This window comes from Nicotiana tabacum, chromosome 22 (assembly GCF_000715075.1).
Source record: "Nicotiana tabacum cultivar K326 chromosome 22, ASM71507v2, whole genome shotgun sequence".
NCBI classification, from domain to species: domain Eukaryota; kingdom Viridiplantae; phylum Streptophyta; class Magnoliopsida; order Solanales; family Solanaceae; genus Nicotiana; species Nicotiana tabacum.
This window is the reverse complement of record NC_134101.1, coordinates 202,854,952-202,869,695: the sequence shown is the minus strand read 5'-3', so window position 1 is coordinate 202,869,695 and position 14,744 is coordinate 202,854,952. Positions and strand designations below refer to the sequence as shown.

At 36.3% G+C, this 14,744-nt stretch overlaps 2 protein-coding genes across 5 annotated transcripts; both read right to left on the bottom strand.

Annotated features, from left to right (window-relative positions):
- Positions 1–2,750: 2,750 nt before the first annotated feature.
- On the bottom strand, positions 2,751–4,767 carry LOC107768784 (putative E3 ubiquitin-protein ligase RHC1A). Of its 4 annotated transcripts, none has more exons than XM_016587929.2 (3): positions 4,609–4,767; positions 4,315–4,403; positions 2,751–3,815 (listed from the first exon to the last, which is right to left on the bottom strand). In XM_016587929.2, exon 3 carries the CDS (start codon positions 3,794–3,796, stop codon positions 2,900–2,902), a length of 897 nt encoding a protein of 298 aa, XP_016443415.1. In that variant the 5' UTR covers positions 3,797–3,815; positions 4,315–4,403; positions 4,609–4,767; the 3' UTR covers positions 2,751–2,899. The 4 variants fall into 4 exon arrangements, with proteins under 4 accessions (XP_016443415.1, XP_016443414.1, XP_016443416.1 ...); XM_016587928.2 differs by having other exon boundaries at positions 2,751–3,860; positions 4,609–4,765; XM_016587930.2 differs by lacking the exon at positions 4,315–4,403 and having other exon boundaries at positions 4,609–4,766.
- A 2,387-nt stretch (positions 4,768–7,154) lies between these two features.
- Positions 7,155–12,927, bottom strand: LOC142176230 (zinc finger BED domain-containing protein RICESLEEPER 2-like). Its single transcript, XM_075243352.1, has 5 exons — positions 12,682–12,927; positions 9,988–10,017; positions 7,953–9,867; positions 7,502–7,701; positions 7,155–7,385 (listed from the first exon to the last, which is right to left on the bottom strand). The coding sequence occupies exons 1-5, from the start codon at positions 12,925–12,927 to the stop codon at positions 7,155–7,157; spliced, it is 2,622 nt and encodes an 873-aa protein (XP_075099453.1).
- Between the last annotated feature and the right edge of the window lie 1,817 nt (positions 12,928–14,744).

The window sequence follows — 14,744 nt, the reverse complement described above, 5'->3', positions numbered from 1 at the left end:
ATTCATATGTTGCATATGTTGTGAGTCCAATGTCAATTTAGCTAGATGATCAGCTAACTTGTTACCTTTCCTCAATACATGGACTACCTGAAATACACCCCTAGACAATAATGGTTTGATTTCATCAACCTGATTGGCTATGCTCCAAGATGGTTCCCAAACTTCATCCAACACATTCTTCGTAAGTAAAGAATCGGTTTCAGTTATGCATGGAGGAAATTTCATTTGAGTTATGTACCTTAGAGCCTCTAGAATAGCATGTGCCTCAGTTATATTGTTTGTTGCATCCTCCACTGCATCTGTCTGAGCATAAATCAGATCTCCTATTTCATCCCATATGCAAAAACTATGTGAAGCTCTTTCACTGTCCCTTCTACATGCCTACTCAATATTGTATTTGTCATGTCCCAAACCTTGGGAGACGTGGTTGGCACCCGGTGCCGCACTGGCCCGAGCGAACCGTTCGGGAACATTTTTTTCTTTGTAACTATAATGGGCCAACACGGACACAAGTCGTAATGTATAACTACAAGTGAGCAACACTAATCAATTAACTATTGTTCTTAAAATATGAATACATATGGGTCGTCAAGGCCTCTGACATACTGTACCAAATGAACATCTGTCTACAAAGCCTCTAAGATTATTTGATATCAAATAGGACAAGGTACCGGCCTACCCATAAGTTTGTAGCAAACTCTAACACGATGACTTATAGACTCGACTGCACTCCGAATGAGGTGGAGTCTTACCGATCCTTCGCTGAATGCTAATCTTAACTACTTTGAGGGCTCGTCAAATTGATTTTTCTATACCCGCTGGCATGAATCCAGCATCCCCAATAAAAGGACGTCAGTACGAATAATGTACTGAGTATGTAAGACATATAGATCAGTATATAAAGAACATGGAAGAAACATGGAGTAAAGGACTCAACCTGTAAGTCTGGATAGCTCTCTAAATCATGAAATATTTATAATGTCATGCATATGCATATAAATGTCAAGTAATGCATAAGTCCGTACGTACATAACATCATCAAAACTCTGAAGGCATTCCATCATATCATATCGGCTAATGTGGGCAAATCATCAATGTATACCAGTTGATCAGGTGGTGGTGCGTATATAACGCCATAACCTTTCCCATATCCCATATACATATATATACATATATATACGCGTATATAACGCCATACTATTATTACGCCTCTGATGGCATCCCATCATATCATCTCGGCCACTATGGGCAAATCATCAACGTATACCAGCTGATCAGGTGGTGATGCGTATATAACGCCGTAATCTTTTCTCATATCCCATATACATATATATACATATATACGCGTATATAACATCGTCTGAGTCGTGGTTAAATGCAGATGTATAAATGCATGAAATGCATATGAAATACGTTAATAAAATCTCTCGATACATCATAAGACCATTATACCTTTGGTTAATGTCATGAAATAATCTTTACCAACCTGCGTAGTTTTGAGATAGGGTTGAAGCAACTGAAGGTTCTTGCACCTTTTATGCTACTACTGGGTGAGGGTTTCTCTTGGGTGGAGGGATGGTTCTATTTCCTATAAATCTTGATGACGTAATAGTAAATAGGACCAATTTCCACTTCATTTGCAGTAACTCCTGGATTCTTGAAATTCGGCGATACTTAAAACAAAAGTGCGAACGCCGAAATGGTTGATTTCTTGTCAAAGTTACTGCATTTCTTTCAACTGAGTTCCATCCCCCCATAATTAATTGTTTAACACTAAGTTGATCGGTTATAGAAATTACATAAAGATACCCATAAACAAATGATAGATTAATATGATACACGGGGAATCAAGAACATAAGCATTTCTAGTATTTCTATGAATAGAGTCATTTATGAAAGTTGTGCATTTGCTCGTTTCATTCGTGTCGTATAGATCATGCCAAAAGAAAGAAGGGATATCCTTAACTGTAGTTTTGTTTTACAGGAATTAGACAATTGGGTTCGTCGCAAAAGCATATAACATAAATTTTCAGGATAGGCTTGAACCAGGGACAGCAAGAGGCACATCACTTGGATTTTTCTAAACATACTTTGAATGCTCTCAATGAGAAAGACTATCACCATGAAGCTTTATCGCAGCACACAAATTAATACAGAAGTTGCAACAACGAAAAAAATAGTCATTAACGCCCTTCCATTTTTTTTATAAACTCATTGATACCCTAATTTCAACGTACTCTAGTAGAGTATGAGATAACTGAACAAAATAACCAATGGATAGAAAAAATGATACTCCATCCACTCTGTATTGTGTGACAATATTTGAGTGAACACATAATCAAAATTTATTATATGTAAGGATGGAAGTAGTAAAATGGTTGCTGAAAGGTTGTTAATGGAGAAATGATCACAGCAGCATGCAAATTTTGATAGCTAAAATGAATTTAAATTCTTGAAACTAGAATTTCTTTAGAAAAGCCTTCAGCACTGAACTCAAGACATTCTATGTAAAGGAACATAGCTGCCTCATTCCTCAATATAGGTTGGGTCGAATAATTTATCCGTTTTTTCATTACAAGTTTTCGACCCGAACCATATCCGACCCGCCCGTTTGCCACTCCTTCTCTCAAAACAAACATATAGTCCACTACCGCATATGAAAAAGGTATACTATGTAAATGGAATGCAGAAGAAAAGCAAAGCCAGGAATGATGAAAGTAGCTTTTTCCAAGAGGGAGTCATCAGAAACACATGAAAAACTTCAAATGTACATTACAAGCATGTAAATACATAAGGCGTTTTTTTTTCTAAAATGAGAAATAGTAAGTTCAACCAGAGGCAGAACATTATGATCACAAAGAATGTGAAAATAAAACAGGTTACTTTTAGATAAACCTTGTTATTCAAATGGCCAGTTAGAGTAGCCCGAGTAATGATTGCATTGATGGCTGGTCTGTGAGCTGGTTTCAGCAGCTGGAGTACTAGGGGAACTAGAATGAGATGAGCCAAAACGCCAGAGGAACGACCATGGCCTCCGCCTTTCTTGATTCTGAGAACTGTCCTCCCTACCACTTAATCGCCAACTGCTGCTTCTACTTTGACTTCTGGAGCTTCGAGAAGAATGGTCATTGCCAGATCTTTGAGGTATCAGCTCCTGTCTACAAACAGGACATGAACTCCGCTGTTCTAGCCATGGAACTATACAATATGAGTGATATAAATGCTTGCAAGGCAATTTTATTGCCTGCGTCCCTAGTACAAATTTCTCTTTGCAAACAGGGCAGTGGGAATCCGATCTAATATCCTTTTTCAATATCTTGACTGTAGGCAGGGCATCAATTAAAGATCTTGAGGCAGGAGGAGCACCACTCTGATTGCTATTGACAATTTCTTCAAAGAATTCTTCCACTCCAGGACCAACAAAATAATCACCACCATTTTCTCGTCGGAAGCCAAGAGCCTCATTAAGAAACTCCACAACTCCACCATCCCCAGGCATCTGAACAGGCGTATCACCACTGAAAATCAGCAAGGGATTCCACAAATTTCTTTGTTCAGCACTCCCATCAGATCTCCCTCTCTCAGAAATATTACTTCTAGCAGAGATTTGTCGTCTTAAAAAGTTTGAGACAGATTCCATAAATCTCGGCCTCTGGTTCTGATAATCTGCACTACTACTCATTATGTCATCGAGCTCTTGAACAAAACTACCAAGGCAACTGGGGCAAACAGCATTAACGAGATTCACGGGTTGCCCACAACTATGACACCAGTGGGTGCAACTGTTACTTGACATGCTTACTCTGCTCACACTTCTGCGCAACAAAATGCCTCTTCTTGACAACTATCCTGACCCAAAACTAAATAACATAAAAGTTGTAGCTCATTAAGCTCCTCAAAGAAACTGAGCCACTTGAATAACTTATAGGTATCATCAGGCCAAATGTTATTGGTCAGAATGTTATTCAATTGGAACCAGAAAAGTCTTGAAAGAAGACATTCCATTTAGGACAACCAATATAAGTATCAAATGAAAGATCATCATAAATCCAAAATTAAATGTAAGAAACATGACGGAAGAGAGAAAAATGCACTAATTATAATTAAAAACAACTACTCCATGTTGAGCCAAGAACAGAATAAAATCAAGAAATACGTGAATCATAACCACAGAGAAAAAGAGCTTTACCTAGTCTCTATGGATAGGTAGTTCAAGAAAAATTAGCACGCTCGGTGATAGAAGGAAATATTTAGCGTTTAAAAGGAGGATCAGACAGATAAAAGAAGATAAATGATAATTCTATCTATTGTTACCTCACAGTACAAGGATAAAAGGGAATAGCTAAATTCTGTTCAAAAGATGCCGAAGATCCAATTCCAAATTCTCCAATTTAAAGAACCATCTGATACCCAATAAAGAAATCCATTTAACCATCTAATGAAGAAATCCATAAACTCCATTGCAAAAGCAGTGTACCAATTTGCACAAAATCCAACTAAATGAACCATGAAAATAGAATTTCTAAAAAACTCAGATACAACAAATCTACTGGAAACAAAGTAGAAGATAAAACACTGTAAAATAAAGGCAAAGAACGAACAAATTACCTTTGATAAAAATGCAAAGTTTACAAGGTAAGAACGGATCCAGATTCAGGAAAACACACAATGCAGGTTATTCTCGGTGAAGGAGTGCGTTAGCAGAAAAGATGCAGTTTTTGAGAGTGAGTGTAATAGTGATGAGTTATTTATTTTATTATTGTTACCCTAAGCGGGACCGGAGAAGGTCCGAATAACAAGAGTGTACGGTAGACAGCCTTATCCTGCAATTTTTACAAAATACTATTTCAATGGCTTGAACTCGTGACCTCCGGACCACATGAAAGCAACTTTAGCAGTTTCACCAACGCTCCCCTTCAAAAATAATTTATTATCATTACACTCAACTATACTATAGAGTTGTGAGGAGCGTTGGAGAAATTTTATTTTGAGTGAGATATGGCATATAATACTTGAGTGAAGGTAGCGGTTTTTTGCCAAATGGCACCTGTGGGACCCGCAATAAATGAAAAAATAAAAAAAAATATTCCTTTTTTCCATTCACATTCATCGTTCCCCATATCCCTCCCCTCCCCTCCCCTCCCCCTCCCCCCCTCCCAAAAAAAAAACACTCTAAGTGACCGAAATCTATGGGGAAAAAAATAGTTACCAAAATATATATAGCATTTTTTTAAAAGACGCTATACTTTAACGGCTCTCCCTTCCCGCTCCCCCCAAAAAACACTTTAAGTGACCGAAATCTATGGGGAAAAAAATAGTTACCAAAATATATATAGCATTTTTTTAAAAGACGCTATACTTTAACGGCCGTGTAGTTAGTTAAGTATAGTGTTTTTGAAAAAGACGCTATATTTGAATTTAAAATAAGCGGAAAAATATAGCATCTTTTGTATAACGCCAAGCGTAGTTCAGTTAGGGAGGCAATGCTTAACCTCATGCAAAATAGGAGATATGACTTAGTCTCATGCAAAGAAAAGACAATGAGTGATAGCAGAGTATTTCTTATCCGGAGACATGTTTGCGTTTGACAATTTTGTCGTTATGAAAATAGTGATTTTGATATGTGTGTATTTGCGAATACTCCTGTTATGTTCATTGTGTCTACATCCAAAGAAAAATCGTAAGTTTTGCGGGGAAAGTTGGTCCGTGCTTTCGCCTTCTCGCTTTGCTTTTGCCTGGCTCTACTTTTTCCCTATATTGGAATCCTGTTCAAGTTATCCTGTGCAGCATCTGGCTGTTTGTAAAAAAAAAGTTTTCGAAAAATATGCGTACATTTGATGAATGTAGTTACTTAAAAACATACTAGTATGTTATATTTTGTAAATTAGATAGACCAATGACTTTGGCACTTTAGAGACATTGTGACTTCTCTACATTAGAATTTAGAGGGTCCTCCTCAAAATTCTGCCCTAGTTTAATAAGCGGTTCTTTGACTGTTCATCGAAATCGGTTGGACTTGCTTCAGAATTTTGAGGGTCCTCCTCAAAATTCTGCCCCAGTTTCTGACCATGGCAAAATAAAGATTTTATTAAGATGTGACCTAACCCATAGGGCTGCCTACGTATCCCCCCTTAAACGGAAATTTGGCCAATCGTAGTTCAGTTAAATCAGATGAAGAAATTTAAACAATCTAAACATAATATCTCTTGGCTGTGTCTGAATCGATAGGCTTTGACCAAATTTCTCCGTCCATTCCTGTGAGTATGAGTGTTGTTACACCCCGTAAGTTTAACAACCTTGATACCATTATATATATATGATATGGTATTTTGAGTGGAACATTTTGTAACAAAAAAAATGGTTTGAAATATATGATTTTAGATAATTATTAATATTACTACTTTCGTATATGTTTTAAATTATACACATAATATGAGAAAAGTTTATGAGCTTTTCTTTATTGCAAAGATATGAATTATTTTTTCATAAGAAAAGAAGGTTATCTTTTTTAACATTTTAACAATTAAGCATACGAAATTTTTTTACTCTTTATATGAGATTAAAAAAATTAGAAGTTGAGAATATATATATATATATTTGCATGGATATTTTAATAAAATAATAGTGTAAGTATTTATTTTATATGGTACCACATGACCATGATAGTAAGTTATACAATGTGTATTAAAAATGAGTAGTATTTTACATAGTTTAAGATAATTCTTAATTACGTGAATATTTGGTTAATTGTGAATTTTTGGTGGAAGATTAACTACGTAATTAAAGAAATTGGTGAATAAAATTTGGATAAGTTTAAGTAAAGAAAGGTAGGGGTGGGCATCCGATGGTTCGATCGGTTATTATAAAAATACAATTCGGTTAATCGATTTTCGGTTTTGTAATATTAATAACCAAATCAAACCAAAGTATTTACGGTTCGGTACGGTTTTTTCAAAGTTCGGTTCGGTTATTTCCGGTTTATATTTTCGGTTTCAAACGGTTGTAGACTCGTAGGAACAACAAAGTCTGTCCTTATATAATTATGTACAATACAATGTCTAAAGACTCCTATAAATAATGTGTATTGTGGCAATTCATTCCCCTCACCAATTATAGCGTTTAGGCACAATGTAGTATGGAACACCAGAAAATTTTCAAATACCAAAATATTTGGCATACAACAGAAAGATATAGACATGAAGGTTCCTGTTCCCTTTGGCATTCCAGAATGAGAAAACTACAGTTCCCTTTGGCATACCAGAATGAGAAAACGAAAGGAGCAATGCATATTGCATTGTGCTAGGGTAGTGGCAAAAACAGATAATAAACTGCTCAGCAGTGGCAAACTTGTCCAAAAACAGTTTAACATATGGCAAATCTAGCAACTACCAAAGTCCAAAATAAGTCTAAAAATACCATCACCAAACAACAAAACAGTGGCAAACTAGTCACAACCCATAAGCCATAAAATAAGTCTAGAAAATGATACTTAAAGTCTAACATACGGAATCACTGGATGAGGATTGAGACATTTCTTAATATGCTTCACTAAGCACATGGTGACAACATACTTTGGATGACAATTACAAACTCGACCACAATGAAGACACTTTGCTTTGCGGACTTGTTCATTTGCTTCAACTAGCTCACAATGTTCCCAAATAGGTGATCTAGCTTTAGGACCACGAGGCATAGTTGAACCTACAAAAAAAAGATCACAAGTTAATAAAATATTTTTAATTATAAATAACAAAAGAATACCATAAAACAAGCAAATTCTTAAACTTACCACTTGTTCAAACTATGCATCAACAATGCTAGTATCTCTTTTAATAATGCAAGTTTCTCTTCTGTTCGTTGCCATATCTAAATATAATTTGATAACGTGTGTCATATAAACTTACAAAGTAAACTAATTTTTACTAAAACACTCATAAAATGGAAAATCTTACCAAGTTCAATTTGCTCAAGAAACTCCAAATCTTCTTCAACATTAATAGGAGTATCGTCACATCTAAACCAATCTTGAACACAAACAAGACTTTGCATCAACCGAGGAGTCAATGAACTCCTAAATGAATCAAGGATGCGGCCACTGGTGCTAAATGCACATTCCGATACAACACTTGAAATTGGAATAACTAATACATCACGAGCTAGCTCAGATAGAACAGGAAATCGAGGCGCATTAATTTTTCGCCAATCTAAGATTTTAAAGTCATCAGAATCATCAGAAAATGGCTCTTGTCCTTCACCAATATTTCTTTCCAACTCATATTTAGCACCTACACTTTCAGAGTCTTCCTTTTGCCTTTTCAACAATTGCTTTGTTCTCACATTCACACTAGATAAATCGGATGTGTCATCAGATGAAGTAGATTTAGATGGAAATGATTGAAGACAACATCCTTTGGAATATTTTTTTTGATACTCCCCAAACAAAGAATTCAAATTAGCATCCACTTCGGCAATTAATTTCTTCCCTGGTTCCTTCCCAAACATTTCCTCAAGTGCAAAACCCACATAATCAAATTTTTTATGAGGGTCTAATACAAAAGCAATGAAAATCATTTTATTCATCTTTTGAGGTTCACCCCAATATTTTTTAAACTTCTCTTTCATCTTCTCTGCCATCTTTCTCAAATTAGTATTATCACTAGCTAAACAAGTTTTTAAATGACTATCAAGCTCACATATATCCTTAAAATGACAATTAGAAGTGACATAACATGAGCCTGAAACTTTTTCGGTGAGCTCGTGAAATCTTTCAAGAAACTTTATCACATTTCTCACATTCACCCAATCATCACATACAAATGGATCTACAAGATTCCCATCCTCACAAACATGTGTACAAAGATGAGTTGAAAATCCATCATCAAAAAGATGAAGTTTGTCAAAGGCCTTCTCAAAGTTTTGCGCCGTTTCCAACATCAAGTAGGTGGAATTCCACCTAATAGGAACATCCAAACACAATATTTTGCTACATTCTACCTCTTGATGTGCACAACATTCCCTAAACTTTAAGGTCCTTTGTGGAGATGATCTCATATACCTCATAGCTTGTCTAACACGTTTTACAGAAACATCAATTTCCTTCAAACCATCTTGCACAATTAGATTAAGTATGTGAGCCATGCATCTCACATGAAGATGCTTACCACCCATCGAATTAGTTTTCCACATATCTAATTGTTTAGACAATTCTTTGACCGTGAAATCATTTGAAGAAGCATTATCAACAGTAATAGTGAATACCTTATCCAATTTCCATTCAAGCAAACAATTAGCAATAACTTTTGCCATTTCGTCACCCTTATGACTAGAGATAAGGCAAAAATTTAGTATTCTTTTATGCAACACCCAATCTCTATCAATAAAATGATCCGTCAAACACATATAGTTAATTCTTTGTAACGAAGTCAATGTGTCTGTGGTAAGGCAAATTTTTGGTTTTACATCTCTGAAAATTTTCATTAGTTTAAGCCTCTCTTCATTGTAAACTTGAAAACAATCCCTTGTAATTGTCCTACGAGAAGGAACATTAAATAGAGGTTGGGCTATGCTCATAAACTTCTTAAAGCCTTTCTTTTCAACAAAGCTAAAAGGTAATTCCTCCATAATTACCATCTCAACTAAAGCCCTCCTAACTAGTTCTTGATCAAATTTCCAAAGCACCCCACCATTAATTTGCCCATCCTTTTGTAAACACAATTGTGTTTGAGTATTATCAACTTTTCGTGGTATTTTTGGACACTTCTTTAAATGAGTATTCAATGATGTTGTTCCATTCAATCGTGAATTAGCCTTATAATCACGACCACAATGTTTACACTTTGCTCTATCACCTCCATAAACGTCTTTAAACTTTTCAAAATGATCCCAAGCAATTGATCTAGATTGTACAAATTTTTATTTTTTTGGGTCTTGACTAGTTTCAACTGAAATTGTAGGTAAAGAAGTAGGTTCGCTTTCAGAAGAACCCACCTCACTTACTCTACTTTCAACTTCTGCCATCTATAGAAAATCGAATGAAAACAGAATTAAGGTCAGAACTGCTATAAGTTTATAACAAATAGAACAACAGAGTAATTCAGTCAAATTATACAAATAGAACAACCTTAGACATATTACAAAATTGGATAAAATGCATGGATTTATGTCATATTTCATCTTTAAAGCCAAGCAACAGATAGGACATTAAACTTGAACTAAGTTGTCCCAACACTATGATTAATATATATATATATATATATATATATATATATATATATATATATATATATATATATATATATATATATATATGTGTGTGTGTGTGTGTGTGTGTGTGTGTGTGTGTGTGTGTGTGTGTGTGTGTGTGTGTGTGTGTGTGTGTGTGTCTGGCAATAGCCAACTAGTTTTTTTTACGAAGTTAGTTCCAATTAGAAACTGTAACCTAGCTACAAGAAGTCGCACTAACCTGAGGAAGAAGGCGTCATAGTGGAGCTGAGGAAGAAGGCAGCAGTCGCAGTCGCAGACTCGCAGTGTGGAACAAAGCTGAGGAAGAAGCCAGCAGTCGCAACTCGCAAGACTCGCAAAACCCTAAGTCTAATTTTTTATGGGAAATAACGTAAGTGAGTCACTTGGGTGGGGTGAGATTCAAAGGTATTTAGGCTTTGGGCTTCAGCGTTCAGCGGCTTCAGCGGCTTCAGCCTAAAAACATAAGTGATAAGACTATTAATTAAGTTTTGAACTAATACCCAAAAGTTCGATTTTTCTGTTTAACCGAAAACCGCAATACTAAAACTGTAAACCGCACCGGAAAATCGAAAATTAATAATTTTAAAATCGTGCACCAACCGAAAAACTGATTAAATCGAAATCGAAAAATCGAAATTCACGGTTCGGCCGGTTTTTTCGATTCGATCGGTATTATGCCTACCCAAAGAAAGGTGACAACTTTTGACTTAGAAAGAGTGTGACTCATACATTCTTAATATATGTGTACATCATCTGAAACGTTTTGGATACATTTGTATTTGGGCACATCTTAAGTTTCTTACAAAAAGAAAAATTTAAAATAGTCACCTTTTGGTGGACAGGTATGCAAGTATTTTGGAGAATCTTGTTATGCACTTCTGCTAGTTTATTTTTTTTTGTTTTACTGTAAGCAACTTAGGAAGTAAGCAATAAAAGATCATCAAATCCCTAGTTATCCAAAGGCACGTGCATACATCACTTATACGAACAAAGACCGTGCCATTTTCCAATTTTTGTTTTCTTGTTTGCCAATGCGGTCGTGTTTAATAGAGCTTATTAAAGTCAGTAGAATTATTCATTAACTTCAGTACTTATCAGTTTCCAAGAGAACTCATGCAACGAGGATTTAATATAGCGCGAGTGTTGCAAATTTTTAGGAGTACGGGATAATCCTTGTCAAGAGAATCGACTCAGGTATGTTAAGGCTGTCCCTTCTTTCTTTTTGGCATGATCTATACGACACAAGCGAAACGAGCAAATGCACAACTTCCACAAATTACTCTATTTGTAAAAATGCTAGAGATGTGTATATTCTTATTCTCCTATGTGTCATTATTCTATAATCTGTTCATGAGTCTCAAAAATACGTAAGTTAGTAAAGTTTATTTCATGATATTAATCAAAGGCATAGTGGTCTTATGACACTCCAAAAGATTTTATTGACGTATTATCATGCATTGCATTCATTTACACTGACCCATGACTAGATAGCATTATATACGCGCATATATGTATATAAAATATGGAAAAAGGTTACAACGTTATATACGCACCACCACCTGATCAGCTGGTATACGTTGATGATTTTGCCCACAGTAGCCGAGATGATATGATGGGATGCCCTCAGAAGCTTGATGATGTTATGTATGTACAGACATATGCATTACATGAAATTTACACGCATATGCATGGAATTATAAATATTTCATGATTTATAGATCTATCCATACTTATAGGTTGAATTATTTACTCCATGTTTCTTCCATGTCCTTAATTAATGTTGACTTATTGTTATACCTTTTGTTGAGGACGCTACATTAATCCCTACATGTATAGATAATCAGCTTGACAAACCCTCATAGTAGATGAGAATGGCATTGAGCGAAGGATCGATAAGACCACCTCATTCGGAGTGCATCCGACTCTCTCAATGAGTCATCGTGTCAGAGTTTTGCTACAAACTTATGGGTAGGCCGGTAACCTTTCCTATTTGATGTCAAATAATCTTAGAGGCTTTGTAGACAGAGGTTTATTTTTATACAGTATGTCAGAGGTCTTGACGGCCCATATGTATTCATGTTTTAAGAAATGGTTCAGTGATGCAGTGTTGCCCACTTATAGTTATACACTATGAGTTATTGCCATTTTGGCCCATGATGGTCACAAAAAGAATGAGTTGTAGAATGGTTCGCTCGGGCTAGTTTGGCACCGGGTGCCAGTCACGCCTCTCCAGGTTTGGGGCGTGACAAGTGCTCCTCCTGTTAGTACTCTATGAACCATGTAGGTCCCTTGCCAATTAGGTGAAAATTTCCTTTTGGCTTCATCTTTTTTTGGGAAGATCCACTTCAGTACCAGCTGCCCCGATGTGAACTGTCTAGGTTTGACCCTTTTGTTGAAAGCTCTGGACAATTTGTTCTGGTAAAGTTGACCATGGCATACTGCATTCATTCTTTTCTTGTCAATGAGAGATAATTGCTCGTAGCGGCTTCTTATCCATTCGGCATCACTAAGTTTAGCTTGTTGTATGATTCTTAAAGAATGTATTTCAACTTTGGCGGGAATCACAGCTTCAATACCATAGACCAGCAAGTAGGGAGTTGCCTCGGTTGATGTACAGATTGTAGTACAATACCCCAATAAGGCAAATAGTAATTTCTCATGCCATTGCTTGTGGTTGTCTGCCATATTTCTCAATATTTTCTTGATATTCTTGTTTGCGGCCTCCGTAGCTCCATTCATTTGAAGCCTGTATGCTATGGAATTCTTATGCTTGATTTTGAAGGTTTCACACATAGCTTTGATTAAGTCACTATTGAGTTTGGCGGCATTGTCAGTGATGATGGATTTTGGTATCCCAAATCGGCAAACAATACAATCCCTGTCAAAATCTGAGATGACTTTCTTGGTTACAGCCTTGTAAGATGTAGCCTCGACCCATTTTGTGAAATAGTCTATGACCACTAAAATGAACCTATGCTCGTTTGAAGCGGCGGGCTCGATCGGACCGATGACATCCATTCCCCAAGCGGCAAAAGGCGAAGGTGCACTTGTTGCATTGAGTTCATTTGGGGGTACCCGTATCATATCTGCATGTATTTGGCACTGGTGACACTTTTGGACATACCTGATGCAGTCTGTTTACATAGTCATCTAAAAATATCCTGCTCTCAATATTTTCTTGGCTAAATCGAAATCGTTCATGTGTGGTCCGCAAGTTCTGGCATGTATCTCCTTGAGCAGTTTGGAAGCTTCCTTGGCGTCAATGCACCGTAATAATCTTAGGTTTGGAGTCCTTCTGTACAGAATTCCTCCACTTTGGAAGAAATTGTTGGATAATCTTCAAAGTATGCATTTTTGAGTATGATTTACATGCTCCACATATTCTCCTTTTTCCAAGTATTCCTTGATATCATGGAACCACAAATTTCCATCTGTTTCCTATTCAACATGAGCGTAATAGGCTGGCTGATTATGGATTCTTACTGGAATAGGGTCGATGAAATTCTTGTCCGGATGCTATATTATGGAGTACAAAGTGGCCAATGCGTCGGCGAACTCATTCTGGATTCTCGGAACATGTTTGAACTCTATCTTTGTGAATCTCTTTATCAGCTCTTGCACATGATACAGATACGGTAGTATTTTGGTATTCTTTGTAGACCACTCTCCTAGAACCTGATGTACCAGAAAGTCTGAATCACAGTTATATGCATTTCCCGGATATTCATGTCAATGGCCAAATTAAGCCCCCATATGCAAGCCTCATATTCTGCCATTTTGTTGATGCACAGAAACCTGAGTTTCGCGGATAACGGATAATGTTGACCTATCTCTGACACCAAAATAGCTCCAATGCCCACTCCTTTGAAATTTGCAGCCCCGTCGAAGAACATTCTCCAACCGTCATGGATTTCGACGATATCTTCTCCTAGGCCTATCATATGAGGCATTGCATACATAAGGGGGAAAGCATGGAAAATTTTAATCACACGGAGGCTTTACATACAAATTGGCACGACAATTTTTATTCGATTCTTGACATGTATTCTTGACCTTTCTCAACACATATATTCCATATTTTAAACACATTCTCGAATTGCATGAAGACATGATAAACATTTAGGACAATTGTTGAACATAAATCTTTCAACACAACACATTATAGCAATGATTCTAGTATGATCAATTTAGGAACTTACACCAATTACATGAACACCAGGGGTTCGATTCTAAGAAGAAAGAGGTTTAGCCATACATACCTCAATAGAGCTTTCCTTAAACTTTAAAAGGGGGTTTCCGGAATTAGCAACTTCAATCTATTTTAGCAATATCACAAAATGGGACCCAAAATTAGGAGAATGATGTTTAATTCTAGCTCACTAAAGCATTCTACCAAACATTATGTGTGCATTGTGTTTCAACACTCTTTTTGTGTAAAATTATATCATAAAATATTTAACATTTTTAGCTCACAATCTCCCTATACCCTTTTATCATACATG

What these genes read in the sequence shown, in the direction of transcription:
- LOC107768784 (XM_016587929.2), bottom strand. Translation starts at nt 3,796, where the DNA reads ATGTCAAGTAACAGTTGCACCCACTGGTGTCATAGTTGTGGGCAACCC.
- LOC142176230 (XM_075243352.1), bottom strand. Translation starts at nt 12,927, where the DNA reads ATGGCAGACAACCACAAGCAATGGCATGAGAAATTACTATTTGCCTTA. An exon ending in TTGAAAGTAGAGTAAGTGAG is followed by an intron (nt 9,868 to 9,987) that starts GTGGGTTCTTCT and finishes CATTTTGAAAAG; the next exon opens with TTTAAAGACGTTTATGGAGG. An exon ending in TCTTGAGCAAATTGAACTTG is followed by an intron (nt 7,702 to 7,952) that starts GTAAGATTTTCC and finishes TTTTTTTTGTAG; the next exon opens with GTTCAACTATGCCTCGTGGT.